This window comes from Triturus cristatus, chromosome 11, assembly GCF_964204655.1.
Source record: "Triturus cristatus chromosome 11, aTriCri1.1, whole genome shotgun sequence".
Lineage (NCBI taxonomy): Eukaryota > Metazoa > Chordata > Amphibia > Caudata > Salamandridae > Triturus > Triturus cristatus.
The window spans coordinates 186,771,847-186,796,904 of record NC_140594.1 but is presented as its reverse complement, the minus strand read 5'-3'; the positions used below and the strand labels follow the sequence as shown (position 1 = coordinate 186,796,904).

At 47.9% G+C, this 25,058-nt stretch overlaps 1 protein-coding gene across 2 annotated transcripts in view; it reads left to right on the top strand.

Moving 5' to 3' along the window:
• HECTD4 (HECT domain E3 ubiquitin protein ligase 4) overlaps positions 1 to 25,058 on the top strand; it is a 2,430,065-nt gene that overhangs the window by 1,287,009 nt on the left and 1,117,998 nt on the right. For both annotated transcript variants that reach the window (XM_085634374.1, XM_085634373.1), the window contains exons 51-52: positions 9,414 to 9,577; positions 12,076 to 12,313. In XM_085634374.1, the coding sequence (XP_085490500.1) occupies positions 9,414 to 9,577; positions 12,076 to 12,313 (402 nt within the window). The remainder of the gene's footprint in view (positions 1 to 9,413; positions 9,578 to 12,075; positions 12,314 to 25,058) is intronic.

Genomic DNA, 25,058 nt, shown 5'->3' with positions numbered 1-25,058 from the left:
CTCGCCTTGGTTTGCGAGGTGGTTCCAAGGAGTGGTGCTTTGCGCTGGCTTCGCTGCTCTGACCTTCTGGTGCTTTTGCCTTGGCTTGCACAGTTATTCCTCAAAGTAGTGTTCTATGCTTTTCCTGCTCTGGCCTGCTATTGTCGCTTTTGGTGCCACCTGGTGGTGTTTCTTACCTTTTGTTTCTCTCTATTTTTGTTCTCTGGTTTTTTCGCACACTGTTCCCATGCTCTCCTCAGTTTTGTTGTGATAGCTCCATGTTGTGGCACGGAAAAGTTCTCCGAAGCAAACTGACGTCAGCGAGCCGGGGTGGGGCTTATGTGACCTCGCTGACGTCACGCCCGCGGAAGACGTCTGGGCAGAGTTGCGGGGTGCCGCCCCCGGCGCACAGAGATGCTGGGCAACAAAGTTTTCCGGGTCCAGTCTTGCGCCTGGGGATAATTATACGTTAAGGAATCTGCGGCTAGAATCGTCTTTACCAGATACATCGTTACCGAAGGTAAGTAACTTGTACTTTTGTATGCATTGTCAGCATTTCTAAATATATATATATGCTGATTTGGGATCCTCAGTTTTTGCACTATTGGATCCTCATTTAGGGGTGCAGAGTAACCACCTCTGTGTCCAATTATTTCTCTGACGTACGATGGCATACATTGGTATAATTTGGTACCCCTTGTTGGATAGTTTTGATACTTGTACCTCCATGGGAGTCTCAGTTTATATGATAATTGTTGGCCACATGATTATCATCTTGTGAGCCTTAAAAGACTTTTGTTTTGCTCTTCAGGTTCTCTCTTATTGCTAATGTTGTTTTATTGGTTCTTTCACCCATCCTGTAGACACGGTTGGTTTGTACGTGTTCCTTGATCATGATAGTTTCTTTTCCTGGGATTAGGTCATGCTATTATTGGTCTCCAGGGAGACATATCTCTCCGTCAACTGTATTCCTTCTATTATGAAGGGTACTTAATATTCCTGACTCTTTTGGAGTTGTTATAGCGCTTTGCGTTACTGCTAAAGATTTTCTCTTTCTGAAGGTCATTTCCCTCTAATACTGTACCTTTTCTTTTTTCTGAAGGTATTCCTACACATGGCCATAAGGGAAGTGGGCGTTGCCTCATAGCTTCTACTTTTTATAGATGTCGTTATTTCTTTTCCAACTGGATCGTTGCACTTCTAGGAGACAACTCTTTTCATCATTTGTAGTTAGGCTTGCACTTTGTGCAGTGTGGTTCCTAGATGATATATATATGAGGGATTTTTTCTAGATCATCTATAGATGGGTCTCTATTCATATTGTCAGATCACGTACTAACCTTGGGTTTCGCTAAGCTTCAAGGTTTCTTTTTCATACTATCTATATTTTTTAACTTTATACTCTATTGCTTGCTGATGCGGTCTCATGCAATTTGCATTTTGCTGACATTTTGGATGGCTGTTTCTTTCTTATCTGGTATGATGGCCACTATGGTTTCCATACTATTATGTCAGAATTGTCTAATTATTCAGCTTTACTTTATCCCTACCCATTATATTTTTCTCTTGTCTTTACATTGGCAGTTTTTTTATTTTACTCCTATGTCAGTGTATTTCTTGTGGATATCCTAGCGGTCTTTGTATAACTGCTTCTATGCCACTAGTTGCTATTGTCAGGTCTGGTGGCTTATTGGACTGTGCGTCCACTGTAGAGGCCTGTGTTTAATCTTATGGTCAAAGGGTCATATCTCTGCGACTCAGCCTTTCATCATTGTGAGGTCGATAACATGAGTACCTTTGAGTTGGGTGACATTAAATAAACATCTGTTATTCAGCACCAAGATACCCTTGCCGTGAACGTGTGCTTTACGAATGCACATGTTATGTATGTTGTCTTCAACTTTTTCTTTATATAACTTTTGTTCTCCTTTCCTACCGGTGGTGGACCTCTCGTGCTGTTACAGAGCAGGTCTGGCTCTGATAGCACTCTGTATGGCACAGAGGTTTTCCTACTTGGCATCACCTGCTGTTCCGTACTCACATGTATTCAACATGCTGTTCGAGTCTGGATATGTGCGACAATAGCTGTATATTATAGAGTCAATTAGCAAATTGTCCTACTATCAGGGGTAACATATTCCCATGCCTTCTGTGTCTTTATGACCTTTCTTACTGTGGTCCAGTCATTTTCGCTGGTTCTAACTGGTTTTCTTCTAGTTAAAGGCTTTTAGTGGTCTCAGTTCGCAGACCCTCCTCCCTGGATGGTATGCTTTGGCATTTGAGTCTAAAGTAAGGAATCTGCAGCTAGATGTCTCTATTAGATGAGCAAGTTACTTACCTTTGGTAATGTATTATCTGGTAGAGACAGGACCTAGCCGCAAAGTCCTTCCAAATTCCTTACGCCCCTCCCATCCTCCCCTCTCTCTGAACTGCTTCCTCTTTGGTATCTATAATTTAGTTCTAAGTTTTCACCTACTGGACTAAGAACTCATTGTTCCTTTGAGACGGAGTCCTCTTTAATCTCAATGTTTTCGTTATGGAATCCACATACTGAATTCTAATTGTGATTTTGGTTTTTTTTTTCACAAAGATGTCTCATTTTAGGAAACGGTTTCAATAGGCAGTTTCTATGTGGTTTCATGCTTTGAGCGCGGAAAATAGTCATGGAAGAAATTGACGTGAGCATTGGCGAGGGGATTATATGTACTCCATCAGCGTCACATCGCAAGATAATCTATTCGGAGTGCCGCAATGCCCTCTCCCGATGCGCGGACGTGCTGTTAAAATATTGCCGTATCCAGTCTCATGTCTGGGGAGGATTCTAAAGTAAGGAACCTGTGGCTATATCCTGTCTCTACTAGATTATGCATTACTGATCGTAAGTAACGTTTTCTTAAATGCACTCAGTGATGTTTAAATCTCTTTCTATAAATCAAAACAGTGATGGCAACAGATAACCTACTCTTACAACCAAAGAAAGGAGAAAGAAGTGTTACAAACCACTTAGATGCATTTGTTGACACGTGCACTCATATAACACCAACTCAAATCTGACCCACTATGTACTAAAACCATTGAAGCCCTACACCACAACTAAATTTAATCCCGATTGTGTGGGGTCAGTAACTCATAACAAAACATATTTTTCCTTTCCATTTGTTTTGGTTGTTAGAAAAGGTTATCTGTTGCTATCACTGTTTTGATTTAAGGTGAGAGTTTTAAAGACATCGCTTAGTGCTTTAAATAAGAAAGTTGCAAGAAAATGTTAAGGCTGTTTTGGAGTTTCTTCGATTAATGTTACATTATTCATTTTCATCTCCTTTTACCTGAAGAAAGGCACTGTGATGCCTGAAAGGCATTGGTATGTATTATGGGATTTGTTTTTTGGTGTACTATCGGATACAAGAGAGTAAAAGTATTTTTAATGGAATGAACTAATCATTTTGCATTTCTGGAATTTTTGGCAGTTAAAACGTTTATGTATATGTTGATTGCATTAAACTTGTACTTTCAAAAAAACACTTTTATGTCTTACATTTGGAATCATTTTGGGCAGTGCCTTCGCTAAGGCGAGTGTGCAGCAAGTCTGTATACCGGTCAGATATACAGCATCTATCAAAGTTATGAGCTACAATGTTCTTGAGCAGGGCACACTTTTGCTGCTGCACCGAAATCATTGAAGAACAGTTTACCTAAAGCAACTAAGTTTTATTTTGAAGTGCCCACGTGAAATGCATAATGCTGGAGATCTTCTAATTGAGAAGAGCGATACAGCATTAGGACCACTACTTTACTTAAGACTTCAACACTGCAAAAGCTGCATGACCCACCTTCCCATAGACCCAAGCAAATATAAAATCTGAATGTAAAATTACGTAAAGACAAAAAATGTGGAGTTTAGTGTCCGGCAGAGGCAATAGGAGAAGAGAAAACTATAGCAGTGACTAGGGTGAGATGGGAGCGGGTCTTGAGGCAACCCCTTGGGCTAGGAAATTTGTTAGGCAGAGATGCAACAATGGTCATAGACTAATACAGTTTAAATGTTCACTTCTGATAGAGTTGTCTAACTGCAGATCTATCACCTATGGAATACCTCCAGGCCTCAGACATGGATCTGGAAACTTTTACATAGATATTTCCTCCAGCATTGGCAGGTGGCACTGTGCGACGTCATTCTTCTACGTGCCGCTCCATCTTGTGGGGCAACAACAAACAATTGATGGACGGAACGCTGACAATGCAGACATTCTCCCCCAGTCAAGAGATCTGGGTTAAATCCATCGTTCTTTTGCCCACTACACCACCCCAGTTTAGACATGGCCATATGCAAATCAGTCTTGACCCTGTGCCTCATGGGAACAGTCCAGCCCGAACTGCCAAGCCAACACTTCCCTGGACCGGAATCAAGCATCCTAGGACCGGATTCTGGCTATCAGCCGTCATCAGCCAGGATAGCTTGACTCCAGTGGCGTAGTGAGCACGGGTCCCACGTCTGGGAATACCCATCCCACTTAGGGCGAAAAGCGTTACAACAAACAATTGATGGACGGAACGCTGACAATGCAGACATTCTCCCCCAGTCAAGAGATCTGGGTTAAATCCATCGTTCTTTTGCCCACTACACCACCCCAGTTTAGACATGGCCATATGCAAATCAGTCTTGACCCTGTGCCTCATGGGAACAGTCCAGCCCGAACTGCCAAGCCACGTCTTCCCTGGACCGGAATCAAGCATCCTAGGACCGGTTTCTGGCTATCAGCCGTCATCAGCCAGGATAGCTTGACTCCAGTGGCGTAGTGAGCACGGGTCCCACGTCTGGGAATACCCATCCCACTTAGGGCGAAAAGCGTTACAACAAACAATTGATGGACGGAACGCTGACAATGCAGACATTCTCCCCCAGTCAAGAGATCTGGGTTAAATCCATCGTTCTTTTGCCCACTACACCACCCCAGTTTAGACATGGCCATATGCAAATCAGTCTTGACCCTGTGCCTCATGGGAACAGTCCAGCCCGAACTGCCAAGCCATGTCTTCCCTGGACCGGAATCAAGCATCCTAGGACCGGTTTCTGGCTATCAGCCGTCATCAGCCAGGATAGCTTGACTCCAGTGGCGTAGTGAGCACGGGTCCCAAGTCTGGGAATACCCATCCCACTTAGGGCGAAAAGCGTTACAACAAACAATTGATGGATGGAACGCTGACAATGCAGACATTCTCCCCCAGTCAAGAGATCTGGGTTAAATCCATCGTTCTTTTGCCCACTACACCACCCCAGTTTAGACATGGCCATATGCAAATCAGTCTTGACCCTGTGCCTCATGGGAACAGTCCAGCCCGAACTGCCAAGCCATGTCTTCCCTGGACCGGAATCAAGCATCCTAGGACTGGTTTCTGGCTATCAGCCGTCATCAGCCAGGATAGCTTGACTCCAGTGGCGTAGTGAGCACGGGTCCCACGTCTGGGAATACCCATCCCACTTAGGGCGAAAAGCGTTACAACAAACAATTGATGGACGGAACGCTGACAATGCAGACATTCTCCCCCAGTCAAGAGATCTGGGTTAAATCCATCGTTCTTTTGCCCACTATTGTTGTTTTTGCATTTGTCACCCCGAGTGGGAAGGGTATGCTCAGACGTGAGTCCCTTGCTCTCCATGCCACTGGAATCAAGCTATCCTGGCTGACGAGGGCTGAAAGCCCGAAACCGGTCCTAGGATGCTTGTTTCCAGTCCAGGGAGGACCTGGCTTGGCAGTTCGGGCTGGACTGTTCCCATGGGGCACAGGGTCAAGACTGATTTGCATATGGCTGGGTTCAAACTGGAATGGCATGGTGAGCAAAAAAACGATGGATTTAGGCCCAGATCTCTGTACTGGGGTGAATGTATGACATTGTTCTGCATTCTGTCCATCAATTGTTGTTTTTGCATTTGTCACCCCGAGTGGGAAGGGTATGCTCAGACGTGAGTCCCTTGCTCTCCATGCCACTGGAATCAAGCTATCCTGGCTGACGAGGGCTGAAAGCCCGAAACCGGTCCTAGGATGCTTGTTTCCAGTCCAGGGAGGACCTGGCTTGGCAGTTCGGGCTGGACTGTTCCCATGGGGCACAGGGTCAAGACTGATTTGCATATGGCTGGGTTCAAACTGGAATGGCATGGTGAGCAAAAAAACGATGGATTTAGGCCCAGATCTCTGTACTGGGGTGAATGTATGACATTGTTCTGCATTCTGTCCATCAATTGTTGTTTTTGCATTTGTCACCCCGAGTGGGAAGGGTATGCTCAGACGTGAGTCCCTTGCTCTCCATGCCACTGGAATCAAGCTATCCTGGCTGACGAGGGCTGAAAGCCCGAAACCGGTCCTAGGATGCTTGTTTCCAGTCCAGGTAGGACCTGGCTTGGCAGTTCGGGCTGGACTGTTCCCATGGGGCACAGGGTCAAGACTGATTTGCATATGGCTGGGTTCAAACTGGAATGGCATGGTGAGCAAAAAAACGATGGATTTAGGCCCAGATCTCTGTACTGGGGTGAATGTATGACATTGTTCTGCATTCTGTCCATCAATTGTTGTTTTTGCATTTGTCACCCCGAGTGGGAAGGGTATGCTCAGACGTGAGTCCCTTGCTCTCCATGCCACTGGAATCAAGCTATCCTGGCTGACGAGGGCTGAAAGCCCGAAACCGGTCCTAGGATGCTTGTTTCCAGTCCAGGGAGGACCTGGCTTGGCAGTTCGGGCTGGACTGTTCCCATGGGGCACAGGGTCAAGACTGATTTGCATATGGCTGGGTTCAAACTGGAATGGCATGGTGAGCAAAGAAAACGATGGATTTAGGCCCAGATCTCTGTACTGGGGTGAATGTATGACATTGTTCTGCATTCTGTCCATCAATTGTTGTTTTTGCATTTGCTCCATCTTGTGGGGGCATGAAGTTGGGACCAGTATATATACGTCACCTGCTTGCGCTGGCACCAGTTTCTTTCTTTCTGCGCTAACCAGCGCATATGTGGAGCTTCAACTGTCGTTCAACAGTTTTGCCAATTTTCTTCGAAGACAACACAAAAAGAAATGGTATCGAATATGGCGGAAAGATCCAGCAGGATCAATGACGCTTTTCCTCCACTGTCCATAATCATTCTGATTTCTTCAGATGCTGTGACTAGCGCTGACTCAGCATTGTGGTTTTCCTAAAACCTTAATGTGCATTATCTAAAATCTCATTCTCATCCCGAAAGGATGAGAAGTCAGAGTTGAGGTGATTTTCCAGGAGCTTCACTGTAAAGGGAAGCTGGGAAATGGGCCTATAATTTTAACCTCATTGGGGTCAAGTGAGGGTATTTTCATCAAGAAGAGAATGGAGGCTTTCTTCCAATCCGTCTGGAAGATTCCAGCTTGTATGGTCGCATTTAGAAGTTTTAGTAGGATGAGCCGAGATTGTGCCCGTTACTGTCTGCAGATTTTGTGGCAAACGGGGATCTGATGGGGATCCTGATTTAGTGAAATCAGTCGGCATCCTAACTTTCTCCTCATTAAGCAAAGTGAACTTTGATGGATAACAGCTTCAACAGACTGTTTTGAATGACACATTTGATGCCCTCCTTGCAAGCTCCAGTTTGGTCTCTGGGGCATCCACGGGTGTGGTGGCTCTTCAACCTTTCATCCTCCAAGGGAATTCTTCAGAGTCCTGTGGGAAGGGTCCTTCTTCTGCAAAATTGCAACCATAACTTCTCCATGGACTTCCATTGGGCACCCGGTTGTGTTCCCACTCTGCACACAGCCTCCGTTGGGTTCCTGGGTACTTGCCATGTGTGGTTCCATGTGTCCCCAGCTCCTCTGCATCTTCTTGTCCAAGTTCCGTCCTCTCCTGCAGTTCTCATTCCACTTTCTTAATATATGGATTGGTCTCCCCCCGGAGACCACTGTATTTTGTGCTACTACCTTATTGCAATTGAAGTATTGTGTATTTGTGTTGACATCTCTGGGTAGGAGATATACCTATGTGTTAGTGAGTATTGTGTAATAGAAGTATTTTTATATAAGCACTGTGGTTTTCGTTTCGCTGATCGTCTCGGCGCATAATCCGACCGCTCCCACTCCTCCCTTACCCCCGGTTTCCCTCCCACAGTTCACAGTTTTGTTTGTCCCCCTTTGGCATTTCCGAAACCAACTTCAACCGCCATGGAATACAGTCACGAACCCTATAAGAGGTGACATACAAGGGTAGAGGTGAGGGCGAAACATGACACAAACCCAAACACCAGAGAGACACTTCATGGGGATCTGTAACAAACATCTATTTTTGACAGTGCCTACAAGGTTTAATCCAGTTGTTTTAGGAGAGGACATGTTCCCTTGCACTTTGGAGTAAAATAATTTGAGAAAAACTTTCCAAATGGTAAGAAAAAGTTGGGAACTAGCTTCAGATCCATACATGAAGTCGCAGAACGAAAGGAACTGATGTCAGTGAGCAGGGGTGGTGCTTATATGCTGCTCTAACCCTACCTTTTGGGGCGGAAAAAGGTTGAGGCGGTGCATGGGGGCTATGCTGTAAAAGTCGTCCAGATGCAGTCTCACACCTGTAGATCTTCACAGGGCGAAAAACCTGTGTGTAGGATATCGCCCAGAAAAATAGTTACCAATGGTAATTTTCTCTTTTCTTCCATTGTATTGGATCTTTCATAGATTCACATGCTTGTATCAGAATAATAAGCAGTACCATTAGGAAATATACGTCAATGATCATTTCAAGCTGACAGTCATTTTTAGAAGCCAGCTAGCTTCACTCCCTAAAACCCCACCCGGCCAACATCTTCTATTGTTTTTCAATGGCAAAAAGCAGATGTGAGTATAAAAAGTTAGAATTGTTCTGCATGTTTTTAGACATTGAGCTACTACATCTTTTTTTTAAATTATTTAAAACTGACTTGTTTTAAACGGATTCTAATGTTTTGGGCAACAAATATCAAACAACTTTCCTGTGTGTTTAATTTTGCACTAAAGATTCTATTTTTATTTTTCATATTTGCAAACATGCTCTCTCTTTCATGTAAAAGAATTACACATCGTCGTTTTAAGTCGTTTGAAGGTAATAACTACTATGTATTGTAAGTAAGTGGTACTTTAATATTTATATTAATATTTATATGATAAGGATACTGCAAGTCACCCCGGAGTTCCTTAACCTTTAGCCACATTCCTTTATATGGCCATGGAACTCCTCGTTGACTTGCAATATCCTTATAATTTACCGCTGGGGATACTTTATCCCATATATATTGTTTTTAAAGGGTCTTCGTGTGCTCATTTAAGCTCTTTGCTTTTTCTATACCAAACCTTTGATTGTGTTTTCCAAAGTGAAACAAATATATTGTCGACAGATTTTCAAAATCGGTCATCTTAGAAAAAGAGCCTAATTAAAAATGAATTTCTTTGTTTTAGGGGATGTGGCTGGAATCGGTTGGGAAAGAACAGAGGGTACCCCCCCGCCTCCAGGCCAGCCGTCCAAAGGCAGAGTCTATTTCACCTACTGTGGGCAGCGCCTAGGGCCCTATCTGGAAGATGTGGCAGGAGGAATGTGGCCAGTGGTACACATACAGAAGAAGGCACGTTTCATTTGTTTACCGAATGTCCTGACTTGATTATGGCCTTGAGTGTTAAAAATAAATCATGTTAGCAGACGACTTCCCAAACACCTATGGAATAAAATAACTGACATTAGCAGCCATTGGTTTGATGCTCGACACAGTCACCAAACAACACAGTACTAATCCGCGTGCACTATTTTTGTTGCTCCTATGTGAGGAAAGGTAGCAAACGATACTTACACCGTTGAAAAAATGACACCCTGAGTCCACCACGTTTGCTGTGTTCACAAAATAAGTGGAGTAACCAGAGATTTCATACTTTTCAAATGTCACTGAGGTTTTTGACGCAGTCAGTGTATCCTATATTTTATGAAATAAACAAGAAATACCCAGGATATCTGTATTATTTATTTTTAAAGTGTTATTTAGGAACAAGCATGCCTTCATTTATATATTATCTGTAACTCTTTGAAATGATGTATAAGCATGCAAGTGTTAGTTAAGGGTTCGCAATCGGTTTCTTTTTTTTTCTGTGGCAGAGACTGGGGCAAACTGTTTTTATCCCACACAAGTGTCAAAAATAGATTTCACCTGGCACATGTAGGCAGGCATAGAAAGAAGGGACCTTTGCGCAGGGTTTTTCCATGCGGTGGGTCTGTCAGCAGGGGGCCTCTGCCGCCGGAGAGAGCGCCGCTCGAAGGTGTGAAGGGTGCAGACGAGTACACAGGCCCCTGCTCTACCGGTGGATGCATCGCACTCTCTGATGCATGTGTGCGCGGTCCCCTGTCTTGATACGTCACGTCTGGTGGCGCTGCCGACTGAGCTGGCTAACAACAATCCTCTGTTGTTCAGCGCCATGATGCTCCAGGGTGAGCGCGCATTTACCGATGCAGGGTCTGTTATAAAACGGTCCAAGCCCCCATCTGCACATGTCCGCATTTGCATATGACGGCTCCCGTGGCCGTATCACGATGAGCTCATTACAGTCCCTGCTCTGCTCCTTGCGACATTTCCAACCGGCGCAAACTGGGCCGGGCACCCCCCCCCCCCTTACCGTGGCCCGCCTCGGGAGCACAGGAAGAACATCGTTCTCTGGAACCTCCCTCGCCTCTTGTTACCAGAAGGACCTTGGGGTTTCTCTGCACCCTTCCCTAGAAATATCTGTTTTTCCACGATGATGTCTGGGGATGTAAATCTAAATTAAATAGGTGATAAACGGGAAGCTACAATAGACCTGTTACTGAAAGTAGCTAATATGGCGTTTCCAAAACAAGTGGCGTCGCAAATATAATTCTGAAAGCATCTGATAAATTGCTTATATATGTAATGATTTCTAACGTTTTTCAGTGATATTATCCATCATCAATTACCAAACCTTGTTCCAATGTACCTTTAACCATAATTCATGCAAAGTCAAAATGGTCCTGGAAGGGGCAGCAACCTCAACCATAACCGAGGTCGTTTCTTGGCAGTAACTGAGCTGCCATTACTAGCTGGTGCCTGAGGTTTCAGGGGCAGTTGCATTGTCCACAAACTGTAGGTAATGCATGTTGTAATTATCATTACTAGTAGCTTGCTGTTGAGTCCCCAGAGCACAGAGACCGTCCTTGACGGGAGACACTGTGGCCCAATGGGGGTGGGTGAAGGTCTCCTGTGTAAGTGTCCGTGCTTATAAAGCCCATGGAGCTGCATCACATTCCCTGTGTCTCCTTCCCAGCAGGATATGGGTTCAAGGCTATTCCTTGCTCATCCCGACTCACAACATTGCGCCAGCATTCCCCCTCCATAGGTACTGCAGTGTTCCGACCGGGTGTGTTGCAAAAACTCATCTAGGCAGCGGTAGTGTGTGGGGCCTGGTTCGAGAAGCAGGTACTGGCACAGACATTTCTTTGAGGTCCCTTTTCCAGTCCTTTCTGTCTTGCGCGTGATTCCAGTCCAGGGGTGAGGGAGACATCAAGGGCCAAGAGAAAGGAATTCGCATTTTTCCTGTTCTCATTATTACATTCTCTTTGAGGCAGCTATGCTCTGGTTATAAAGCTTTTAGCCTACACTATGTATTTGGTGTGGTTTTCAAATGAGTTTATTCTCTAGGTGATGTGCTCTCTCTATGGTCATAGTTGATTCCCCTTTTTAAAATCGGCCTTCAGTCTCGTATATCTAACATTTCAAGGGTGCCCTAAGAGAACCTTCTTGGGAATTAACACATCTCTGTGTTTCAGCATTGAACACATTTTGAGTACGATATGTCCCACCCACAGTTACACAGTTTATTAACTGAAGGATGTTACAAAAAGCATCAAATTCCTTTTTCAAAACTCTGGCTGTATCCGTCTTGTGCACAAGCTTCAGCATAAACGAATGCACAGCCTGCTATGATTCAGATGATGATTGTCACTGCATTATTAGTGTACTCGATGGTAATCAGAAAAAGTACAAATTATGTAAGAGTGGAGTATAAGAAATGTCTCCGTGAAAATCAAAAGTCTGTTCTAATCCTTATTCCATTTTGTTTTTAGAATACTAAAATCCGTGCCAACTTTGGATCTCGCCAGTTTGCCTATGCAGAAGGCCAGCTGCACAGGAACGCTGCTGACTTGTGCATTGACCTAGCAGAAGAGATCAGCGCCAACTTCGAAGCATTGCCCTTTGCTATGGCTTCGGACAGTGATAATGATGCTGGCACCAGCATAGCCTCGGACCCTGGCACGCATGGACCCCCGTGCAGGATTGCAGCCGTTGCGACAGTTCAACAACGTAGGTGATCCTAATTTATTTCCCAGTGTATCAAAGAAGCTGTTTATGGTTTTTAGCAATATTTGTGTAGTTTGTGTATTGATGACACAACATTGCCAATGATATTAAATATCTCAGCTAAAGCTTAATAGCAGAGAAAAATCAGTCCCAGTTTGTTTCCACATCGAATCAGGTTGAAACGTTTTTTTATAAAGCATTTTATAGGTTTTATAGGTTTTGTTTAGCCCTCAGACGGCTAACTAGCCATTTTGCTTAGCTCAAGTAAGTCGGGTGTCACAGTCCTTGACTTCTGGAAAGGAATGATAATAACAAGTAACACTTCTTGGTGGCACCTTTTGTCTCTCTTAGGGCCAGACCTTTTTTTGATGGATACTTCTAACCGCAGATTCCTCTCCTTGTGAGTCCCCCAGGTGCCAGACTGGTTCCTGGTATATTCCAGAGTATTGCTCCCAATGCGCCAGCAGATGGCATTGTGCAGCCCCAGCTCGGCTTCTTCCCACCCCAGAAGTGACTTCAGAGCCTTAAATAAGCCACCCCTGTGCGCTGTTGTCAGTTCTTTTATTTCTGCGCCGTACGACATGCATCCGGAGCTCGTTCTTAATTTTTTTTCATCTTCTTTGACAAACCTTCACCTTCATTTCTTTTTTGCATGAAGAGGGACTTGTCTCCAACTAAAACCATAGAGTTTAAGTCTTGTAGGGACTGTCACAAATAGATGTCTGTGAAAGATCCCAACGAGGTATATCTTTGGTGTCTAGGGTTGTCCCACGACTCCAGATCTTAAGAAGACTATGTCCGATGAACCCTAAAGGCAATACCTAACCGTGTTGCCGAGCACCAATGGAAAGCATGTAAGTCCAGCTCCTGGTTGAAGTTGAGGGTGCAGTACCCGCTATTGAGGCCATTCCCACGAAAGATCTTACTTGCATTCAAAATCCTCAGGCAAATCAAAGTCCGAGAAATAAAACAAGAAATCATAACTCAATTCTCCACTGCCCCCCTACTCTCAACCCGAGAAGTCCCGTGGATACCAAGGTGCCTCTTGATCTCAGACACAGTCCCTTATCAAGGAACTGATTCCCCAACGTATACTGATGCACCCCATAATTCCCTGGTCCATCAGCGACATTGCAGCAAGATAGAGGCTTTTAAAAAAGACATGTTGACAATTTACGGCATCCTTCCGTCTCCCTCCCGCACATCTTCGAGCTCCATGGATCGGAGGAAGCTTCTAGTCGTGTTATTATTTGTAGATCTGTCCTTGACGCACTGAGCACTCTACAACATTTTTGGATCAGATTTTGACCATTGCCAACACGGCATGGGTGATAACAATCGACCTGACAATAATGATGCATCCCACTATTATGATTACAAGAACCTCCTTATGGATTTACAAGAGGACAATGGTTTATGAGACTACCCCTGACACTGGGTTGTGTTCCCTCAGGTGGTCCCTCTGCAGAAGAATCAGAATCATTTGCTGTAGTGATCAGGCATGTGGCCTACGTTTTAGACTTGCAGCTGCCTTATATAGATACCAAAACAAATATTTTAATGGAGGTTCTGCAGCCTGGCCAAGCTTCAACAGAGCCACTTATACCTTTTAATGAAAGCCTCATGGACACAATTATTGGTACTTGAGCCAGGCTTTGCTCTTTCCGGCCAGTAAATAGGCAAGTAGCCAGATGATGCAGACCTGCCCCTGTTGACCCTGTGTTCCTCACTAAGCAAAGCAAAAACCAAAGGAAATGATGGACGGAGTGTTGAACATTGCAAGCACTCACCCCCCAGTCAACTGATCTGGGTTTAATCCATCACCGTTCTTTAGCCCACTCTGCCACCCCAGTTCAGACATGGCCATATGCAAATCAGTCTGACCCTGTGCCTCATGGGAACAGTCCAGCCCGAACTGCCAAGCCATGTCTTCCCTGGACCGGAAACAAGCTTCCTAGGACCGGTTTCTGGCATTTCAGCCGTCTTCAGCCAGGCTTGCTTGAATCCAGTGGCAAAGTGAGCAAGGGACTCACGTCTGAGCATACCCTGCCAACTTATGGCGAACAAAGCAAAAACCAAAGGAAATGATGTACGGAGTGTTGAACATTGCAAGTACTCACCCCCAACCGAATCGGTGATTAGAGTGACAAGGATTTTCACTCTGAGGGAGTACTGGAAGGCTACAGCTATTCCACCTCCTGTTTGAAATTCCCTGTCTTGCCTTATCAATTTATAATTTTATAGAGGTGTAATAGGAATACAAGGCAATGCTAACAAAGTGTTGCCATGTTTCTGTGATGAAACACAGATATGGTTGTGCTGAAGTAAGTAGGCCCCAAATTTCTACTGCGTGTTTGGGAATAGATCTAGCATTCAGATATAGGCATTTGAGAGCAGAGGGAATAAACTGTGATTTGAAGGGAGGGACTAGTGCAGTAGGGGTAGAATTCTTAAAGGCTTTGGGCAGCTGTTTATCTGGGGGAAAACTTACCCAATGCCAATCAGTGGGGTAAGTTTAGCAATGGAGCATGATAACCCACATGTCTGATAAGAGAAAGGCCCTTCAAGAGAAAAGGGGAAGTGGGAAGCGCTCTGTAGTCAGTTAAATTCAAGTTTTATAAACACTGCATCTGTTCCCCGTGGGGGGGGGGGAAGACTTGCCCTATGCAAATGTGGAAACATCCTATAATCCAACCACTTTTGAAAAAATCGATGGCTAACCCATTACTGTGTGAAAATTATCGTCCTATCTCCCTTTTACCCGGACCGAGTAAAATTCTAGAGAAATTTGTAAACAAGAGGCTTTCTTCATGCCTATATACCAATGGAATGTTGTACTTCACCCAAATAGGCCTCAGAACAGGAAGCAGTACAGAGACTGCCCTCCTAGCCCCTACTAAAGAACTGAGGGCAATTCTGGACATGGGTGGCACAGCATCCTTGTTCCAACTGGGTCTAAGTGGCGCATTTGAATGGTTTTGCACCCAAATTTGATCAAACGACAAGTGGAAGTAGGTATCGGGGACACAGCCTGGAAATGGCTTACTTCGTTCCTTCATAGCCGCACATTCCAAGTACAAGAAGAAGATAGATCTAACATTTGTTCCCTGAAGTGCGGTGTTCCTCAGGGCTCGTCTCTTAGCCCTACATTGTTTAATTTGTATGTTACTCCGCTAGCAAGGATTATAAAATCCTATGGTATTACCTCAATCTCTTATGCGGACAACACACAAATTGTCTGATCAAACAGAAAAGACCTCCACCATACTTAACTCCTGTCTGAAACCCGTATTACATTGAATTAAAGCCTGTAGCTTAAAGCTCAGTGGAGGCAAGAAAGAAGTGATGATAGTGGGAAATAATCCTACTATGTGGAGGAAATTAAATTGGCTGACTACCCTGCGCAGCCATCCTACTCCCAAATTGGAGGCCAAAAGCTTAAGAGATTGGCTGGATGGAAAATTGGCAACAAAAAATCAGATCTGAAAGAAACACGTTAGTTAGATTCCTCACCTTAGAATATCCCCAGGCGTCAGACTGGATCCGGAAGATTTTTCGTCAGCAATACCCCTTGTGCATTGCTAGGCGTCGTCTGCGGCTCCGCGTCCGTCGTCGTGCGCCGGAATGACGTCGTCGGAGTACTTAGACGCCGCCCTCGCGCGCTGACGTCAGTTCTTCTTTTTTCCGCGCCAGTAAGCGCCGATCCGGGAGAGCTACCCCTTTAGTCAATTTTTTACTAACTTTTTCGACTCTTTTTGGTCACTTCTCAACTCTGGTGCCGGTAGGATGCCTGGTTTCAAGGCCTGCGACGACTGTCACCGACTGATGTCGGTGACCGATCATCACCGCCAGTGCCTGTACTGCTTGGGCCTCGACCACGACGCGGCGTCGTGCTCCGATTGTATGGCCCTGACCTCGAAAGCTAGGCGGGAGCGGTCCCGCAAGCTTCTCGAGCTTCGCCACTCTGCTCCGCGCCGCTCTCGATCCCGGTCCAGGAGGAGGTCCAAGGATCGGTCGCGGAGCCGCACTCGACATCGTCACTCTTCTGGCTCGAAGTCTTCGGGTAAGTCGAGGCACTCCAAGAAGTCCAAGAGGCGACACCGCTCTTCGGACTCCCCTCGCCGGTCGCGCGACTCGGCCGAGGGTCCGTGTGGTTCCACCCCCGCGGCTCCGCAAGAGCCGCAGGCGCTGCGCAAGTCCCCATACCCGACGGTCCCTGGGACTGACGCGACGCCGGCGGAGGTCAGTGCCTTCCTCTCGGCCATGAGGAGCCTGGCCCCGCCGTCGACGCCCGCTGGCGCGCCTTCGGGCCCCGCGGACTCGACTGGGCGACCTTGCGTGCCGGCAGCTCCGGCCCCGGCACCGTTGGAGGCTCTGGCCCCGACGCCGCAGGTCCCCGAGGGGCCCGAGCCTGGGCCCCCGTCGACGCCGGTCGACCTCGTTACGCCTCCTCCGCCGGCGCCGACACCGATACCACCCCCGACGCCGGCTCCGGTCGACGTCGATCCCAGGTTCAGCCCCTGTCCGGTCCCGATGCGGCGCCGCCCGACGCCGCTAGAGACACATATTGTCTATCGACCGGCTCCGATCATTCCTCCTGTTTACCAGGAATCGGATGACGGGGGCGACTGGGAGGGGTCTGACGACCCTATGGCCCTTCAGGGCCAACTTGCACAGGACTGGGCAGATGAACTGGGGGAGGCCAGTGGTTTGGATACCTCACCGGACACTGGATTCATCTCTCCTCCGACTGTGGCTTCGGAGGAGGGTGCAGCTTTTTCTGTGGTGCTGCGCAAGGCGGCCGAAGCCCTTGGGCTTGAGCTGCCTGCCGTGGCTGTGAGGACTAACATCCTCACTGAGGTGCTTCAGTCTGCCGCATGCTCCACTGAGCCTCTGCTGCAATTCAATGAGGCCCTCACTGACGTTCTGCAGGGCACCTGGTCCAAGCCCTCCACAGTCCCTCCTGTGGATAGGAACATTGCCAGGCGCCACCGCCCTGCTCCGGGCGACCCCAGTTTTCTGTCCCAACACCCAACCCCGAGAGTCTGGTTATCCAGGCCTCTACCCCCCAATCCTTCTTCCCGTCCGCTCCTCCGGACCGGGATTCCAAGAGACTGGAACAGTTTGGTAAGAAGCTGTTCTCCTCGCTCAGTTTGGGCCTGCGGTCTTTGAACACCGCCTGTCTCTTGGACCGTTATTCCCACTCTCTGTGGGATGCGGTGGAGGACGTGCTGCCACTGTGCCCGGAGGAGGCCCGGGCGCGGCTTTCCTCGGCCCTGGCCGATGGGAGAGATGCAGCGCGCCAAGCAATCCGATGTGGACTCGACACTACGGACTCGCTGGGTAGGGCGATTTCTACCACGGTGGCGCTTCGACGTCACGCCTGGCTGCGGTCCACGTCTTTTTCAGGGGATGTCCAGAGCACCCTCATGGACATGCCTTTTGATGGCGCTCGCCTTTTTGGTGAGAAAGCGGACAGTGCGCTGGCTCGCTTCAAGGACTCCCGGGCTACGGCCACGTCCTTGGGCCTCTCGGCCCGCGGCCACAAACTTCCGCTTTTCGCTCCTTTCGTGGCCAAGGAAGGGACACCTCCTCACGTCCGCCTAGCCACCGGCCGCAGAACCACCCTGCACGTGGTCGCGGACGTGGTTTCCGCCGAGGCGGTACTGGAGGACGACGCGGTCAGTCCACATCCACCCCGGCAGCATCCGCGTCAAAGCTTTCCTAGTCCGAGCTTTCAGGCCCATTCCACGCCAGTGGGCGGCAGAGTTCGCCATTACCTGCTCCACTGGCGTTCCATCACGTTGGACAGGTGGGTGCTGCAAATCGTCTGAAGGGGCTACTCCCTCCCCTTCGAGACGACCCCTCCAGCCATGCCACCGCAGCACCACCGTATCTCGGGGGATCATTTGAATCTTCTCTACTAGGAAGTTACGGCCCTCTTGGCCAAGGGGGCCGTCGAGCACTTCCGAGCCCAGAAGTAGGCCGTGGTTGCTATTCCCACTACTTTCTGGTTCCCAAGAAGGGCAAAGGGGACCTACGCCCTATCTTGGACCTCCGGAACGTCAATGCGTTCCTCCGGAAGGAACGGTTCAAAATGTTAACTTTGGCTCAGGTTCTAGCTGCCCTCGACCCTGGAGACTGGATGGTAGCGTTGGACTTGCAGGACGCATATTTCCACATCCCCGTCCTGCCGGCCCACCGGCGTTACCTGCGGTTCACGGTGGGTCAGGAGCACTTTCAGTTCACCGTGCTCCCCTTCGGCCTTACCAGTGCCCCTCGGGTGTTCACGAAAGTGATGGCGGTGGTCGCAGCTCATCTGCGCAGATCAGGGGTTCCAGACTTCCCCTATCTCGACGACTGGTTGTTGAAGGCGGGCTCGCCCCAGGCAGTCGTCTCCCACCTCCAGACTACGGCGGATCTCCTGCATTTGCTGGGGTTTTCCATCGACGTGCCGAAGTCACACCTGAGCCCCTCTCAGAAGCTCCTTTTCATCGGAGCGGTTCTCGATTCAGCACAGTTCCGGGTTCATTCCCCGGAACAGCGGGTCCGGGATATACAGGCCCTGATTCCCATCTTTCGGCCTCTATCCTGGGTTTCGGTCAGGCTAGTGTTGCGGCTTCTGGGGCTGATGGCCTCCTGCATCCTACTAGTGCATCACGCCAGGCGGCGCATGCGGGCTCTGCAGTGGGACCTGAAGTTTCAGTGGGCCCAGCATCACGGCAACCTGTCCAACCATGTCTTGATCTCGGAGGGCACTGCACAGCAGTTGCAGTGGTGGCTCACGGACCGCGATTGGGTCACGGGCAAGAGCCTCTCCCTACCCCTACTGGAGCATGTCGTAGTGACGGATGCGTCCCTCCTGGGATGGGGTGGCCATATGGGAGAGGCGGAGATCAGAGGCCTCTGGTCTCCGGCGGAGTCTCGCCTCCACATCAACTTGTTGGAGCTGAGAGCGATCCGACTTGCACTGAAAGCCTTCCTTCCCTCTGTCCGGGGAAGTGTCGTGCAGGTGTTCACGGACAACACCACCGCCATATGGTATTGCAACAAACAGGGCGGAGTGGGTTCGTGGACCCTTTGTCAGGAGGCTCTGCGCCTCTGGACATGGCTGGAACACCAGGGCATCACCCTGGTGGTTCAACATCTGGCGGGCTCTCTGAACGCCAGAGCAGACCAACTCAGCCGCCGGTGCATGATGGATCACGAATGGCGTCTGAACTCCGAGGTGGCGCAAGGTCTCTTTCAGCAGTGGGGAGAGCCTTGGTTAGATACGAAAACGCGCAATGTCAGCAGTTCTGCGCGTTGGAATTTCCAAGGCGGCACTCGTTCGGCGACGCTTTTCGTCGCGAGTGGAGTTGCGGTCTGTTGTACGCCTTTCCGCCTATACCACTTCTGCCCAGAGTGCTGAAGAAGATCAGGCACGACCGGGCCCAAGTCATCTTGGTGGCTCCGGATTGGGCACGAAGGTACTGGTATCCCGAGCTACTCAGTATGTTGACCGATCCTCCGATACGTCTGCCCCTTCGGGAGGATCTTCTGTCGCAGCAGCAGGGGACGGTCCTCCACCCGAACCTGTCCAGCCTCCACCTGCATGCGTGGAGATTGAGCGGCGGCAGTTGATGCCATTTGACTTGCCTCCTGAAGTCTGTGATATCATTCTGGCAGCCAGGCGTCCCTCCACAAAGACGGTATACGCCTGCCGGTGTTACAAATTTGTGGCATGGTGCACAGCAAAGATTCTCCTCTTTCTTCTTTCTTTGGCCCGGCAGGGCTCTGCCCTGGGCACCTTGAAAGGTTATCTTGCTGCCCTCTCTGCCTTCTTACGGCTTCCTGATCAGCCCTCTCTTTTCAAGTCCCCTGTAGTGTCACGCTTTCTTAAAAGCATTACTCACACGTTCCCTCCTGTCCCTTTCGTAATGCCTCAGTGGGACTTGAATCTTGTCTTAACATTCCTGATGTGCGCTCCCTTTGAGCCTCTTCACAATTGTCCTCTTCGTCTTCTAACTCTTAAGACTGCTTTCCTGGTAGCCATCACCTCGGCTAGACGGGTGAGTGAGCTCCAGGCTCTATCGTCCAAGCCTCCTTTTCTATCTGTTCATCCGGACAAGGTTGTCCTTCGGCCTCGTCCTTCCTTTCTACCGAAAGTGGTGACCCCCTTTCATCTTGGGCAATCTGTTACCTTGCCCACCTACTTTCCGCATCCTTCCAAAGAGGAAGAGCGGCTCCACCGTCTGGACCCAAAACGTGCGCTCTCCTTTTATTTGGACCGCACAAAACAGTTCAGAGTGGACGACCAGCTTTTCGTTGGCTACGTGGGTGCAAAGAAGGGAAAAGCTGTGCACAAACGGACCATCTCCCGGTGGGTCGTTTTGTGTATAAAAATCTGTTAGTCCTTGGCGAAAAAGGACCCTCCTGTTGGGCTGAGAGCCCATTCTACTCGGGCCACAGCGGCTACTACTGCTTTGGGACGGGGAGTCCCTTTGGAGGACATCTGTCAGGCGGCGACGTGGGCGTCGCTGCACACGTTTGCCAGGCACTATTGCCTAGACAGCCAAGTCCGGAGGGATGGCTTCTTTGGCCGTTCTGTCCTCCAGGACTTTCTGGTGTGATCTTGGTTCGCAGACCCACCACCGGGGTTGGTATTGCTTGGGTATCTATTCTAAGGTGAGGAATCTAACTAACGTGTCTCTTTCAGATGAACAAGTTACTTACCTTCGGTAACGATGTATCTGTAAGAAACATTAGTTAGTTAGATTCCTCACCGACCCACCCATCCTCCCCGTTCTGCGAACTGACATCTAGGGTTAAGGCTATCCCTTTCAGGGCACTAGAATTTTTTGGCGCCAGTGTCGGTCTCTTGCATGGCTCTGCGTTCCTGGCGCGGAAAGCTATGTACAAGAACTGACGTCAGCGCGCGAGGGCGGCGTCTAAGTACTCCGATGTCATTCCGGCGCACGACACCGACGACGGACGCGGAGCCGCAGACGACGCCTAGCGACGCGCAAGGGGTATTGCTGACGAAAAATCTTCCGGATCCAGTCTGACGCCTGGGGATATTCTAAGGTGAGGAATCTAACTAACTAATGTTTCTTACAGATACATCGTTACCGAAGGTAAGTAACTTGTTCGTCAAGAAATTAACTGCCACAAGTTTTGGCCTTCTATGCACTTTAAGAAAACTTTTTAGATGGCTACCAGAGCCAACAGGTAGAGAGGTGGTACAAGGCCTGGTAATTTCTTGAGTGGTTTACGGCAGTTCCTTGTATCTCGGAAGCCCAAAGTCCGTTTTGAAAAAACTTCAGGTTATAAAAAACGCTGCAACACGCCTCCTTCTAAAAATGCCCAATCACCATTCAGTAAGGACATTATTGGCGACCATGCATTGGCTCCCAGTAGAGAAAAGAATTCATTTAAAGACTCTATGCCTTGTACTTAAAGCAATTTACAACAAGCATTGGCATAGCCAATAGGTCTCGCCTTTGGGACCTTATAAGTGTTTAGCCATGCAACAGTTGATGTTGTTGCACCGGGGATAATGTGCTGGATAACTAAACACTTATAAGGTCAGAAAGCGAGACCTATTGGCTATGCCAATGCTTGTTTCCTCTTACTATGTCTGCTGCAGAATCAATTGTTTGATTTTGTGGAGAAAGATGTCCCTTCCTGCACAAAATCAATCAGCCGTGCAACGCAGGCACCCCTGCACCATGGTGCACGGGTGCCTGCGTTGGTGCATGGCAGCCCATACTGCACCAGCACTGGGGGAAAGGACAGAAATGCACTACATCTCATGTATACAGTGCATTCCTGCACTCTGATTTTGACGCAGGGCAGCGCAGCAAGATACCTTGCAGCGCTGCCTTCCACCAAAATCTAGTAAATTAGGCCCTCAGAGTGAGCATTGGGTCTACCTCTTTCAGCCACTGGTTTGAGACTTTGTCAATCATGCCGTGGGTCAGCTCTGTGAATTATCAACCTCTCATCTATCCCACCTAATGACATTTGCGGTTTGCTTGTATCCTTCCACCTCCACTGGAGTGCATGCATTGAGCTGAACGAATAACTCCCTACCCCGTCCAGCTGGCATCCTCCTGTGTGTCTCACTCTAATGTGCTAACATATTAAACCCTGACCTATTGACTTTGCCAATGCTTACTTTAAGAATTCTTGCTGTGTAGCCTATTTGTTCCATTCCTTTAGGAAAAGGTCAGTGAAATTTCTCCAAATTAATTTGCTCCACTCTTTTCTCAGTGCAGGTTTCATTAGTAGAAATGTGCCTGTTTCCCACGTGGAAGTGGTGCCTGTAGAAACAAGGAGAAACCGCAAACAAAAGACAGGCTCACCTCCTGCAAATGAAGTTTGTCCGCTCTGATAAATTGGGGCTTACTCCTGGTTTACTAGTAAATGTAGGAGTATGCGCAGAGCAGTACAAGAGTTAGACACAGTCAAATATTGAGACCCGAATCGAGCTGGGCCAGTGAAGCTGGACCATCATGTAGCCCCGCAAGGTTGAACCAGCCCAGGAGATCTCTTCTCTCCTGAGTGATCAATGGGTATTGTATACAGCAGGTCAGGGTTGTCTGCAATCTCACAGTTCATTAAGTAAAGAGCAGCCTCGTTATGGAGTGACTTTTAAAATGATAGATTTTTATTTATGGAGAGGTTTCCAGCCATTAATCTGAGAGGAGGGACGCACCAAAGGAGAAGCGGGTCCATTAATGATTTGACATTAGTAATTTAATTAACTTGGGGCTCTGACTATCATTGCAGAAAATGAAACATTAGTTCTACACTGATTCGCAGAGCGTTTACCATCTTTAACACCGAGCCCCTCACCTTTCAGTTTCGTCCATCGGCTCGTGCTGTCCGAGCCGGAAGTAATTTGCATGTCTACGAGCTTGGCAAGACTAGAGAGAATGACGAAAACCGAGGGTGCGCTCGGGGACAGACATTGCTTTTGAAACTTTTGCAAAGGACAAAATAAACTGTAAAATTTCAAAGTTTGCAAAGTTGTTTGCTTTTCCATTTCATTGTGAAAATCTTGACTTTTCTGGCCATTTCGTTTTTACACCTATCTTCATTTAACACTAACAAAATAGTTCTGCTTTGAAATATTTTGCAGAAAACAGTGTGGGTGTTTCTGCTGTATAAGGCCCCTCCCCAGCTCGGTTGCATTCAATTGCAATGAAAATAATCCAGCTGTGTGATGAACACGATCTCTCAACACAGAAAAAAATGTTTACGGGATGTAAAGATGAACATTTTGCAAGTATTGTGTCAGGGAACTTCGCAAAACTTTGTCAGGAACAAAAAACACTGTATAGCACTAATAAAAATCCATTATGGATTTGAAAATGTTTCCCTTGTGTTGAATTCTATTGACAATTGCTGGAGAGTTAGTACAGATCACTGGTGTTGGCTGTGTATGGCAAGGGAAGAAGGGAAACAAGCATTGGCTGTGAAAGTAATACGACCGCGCGAATAAACAAGCCGAGGTGACAAGAAGGGCTGGGCGAGAAGGGAGGGGGGAATGCCAGCATCAGAGGAGCCTGATTAAAGCTGACGAAAAGGGAGGGGGAGAAGGGAGGAGGGAGTGCGAGCAGCAGCTGTGCACGTGCACGCCATCGTGCACTCAAGCTTTAGGCCTGCCAAATCATGTGGGTAGCACTTTTGAAAGCCCACTTACAAAATGTCTCAAAGAGACAGCTTGCGCTGTCTCAGCGAGACCTAAAAAAGGTTCCAAGCTGATCCAGGACCTTATTATCCCTTATAATCCAGTGAGATCTCTACGTTCTTTTGATCATTTGTTACTTATTGTTCCCCATGTCAAGAAATCCAGAGCAGGTGGTCACTCTTATGCTTATATTGCCCCGAAGCTGTGGAACTCTCTTCCGCTTCATATGAGACAATTGCAATCCGAACTGAAATTTAGGAAACTACTAAAGACATACTGTTCGAGTAGTTTCGGGATGTTAGCTGCACTGTGCCTAGTTAGTGCCGGGTGCCCCTTCTGGGTAGCTGTGCACTTCATACATTCAGAATAATAGAATCCAATTAGGAATGGGCACGGCAGTGCCCTGGTGGGAAGCCCCCACCCCTATATTTAAAAAAACCTTTTAGTAACTTCATGGTGTCTAATGGGCTTTCTGTCTGTCCCTCCCAGGGGATGAGGGGGCAGAAAGACTGATCATTTTTAGGGGGTTCTGGAGCACAAGCCCTTGTCTAAGGGGCCGCACCCTCTATCCCTGGTGTGTAGTGGGTGGATCCCTGCTTGGGGATCGCTCTCCGGTTTCAATCCCCTAGCAGGGATAAACTCAGAGGTAGAGGTACCATGGGAAAGGGGAGATTCTCCCCTTTCTAACAATACCTCTCTTGAGAGAATCAGTGCTCAGGAGCCCGAGATATGCCTCCGAACACTGATTAATTTAAAGTAAAATGGGCCCATTTGCTTGTTTTACTTTCACTATCTGAAAGAGACATGTTAGTGATAGATTCCTTACCTTAGAATATTCCCAGGCGTCAGACTGGATTCGGAAAGTTTTGCCAGCAGTACCAATGCACGTTAGTCGGTCGCGTCGTGCGGCTCCGCTTCAGTCGCTGGCGTCGTAAGCGCCGAGATGACGTCACGGAGACTACTTAGGCGCCACCCATGCGCACTGACGTCAGTTCTTTCTTTTTCCGCGCCAGCAAGCGCAGATCTGGTTAGAGAACGTACCTTAGTCGCTTTTTGACTACCCTTTTTGAG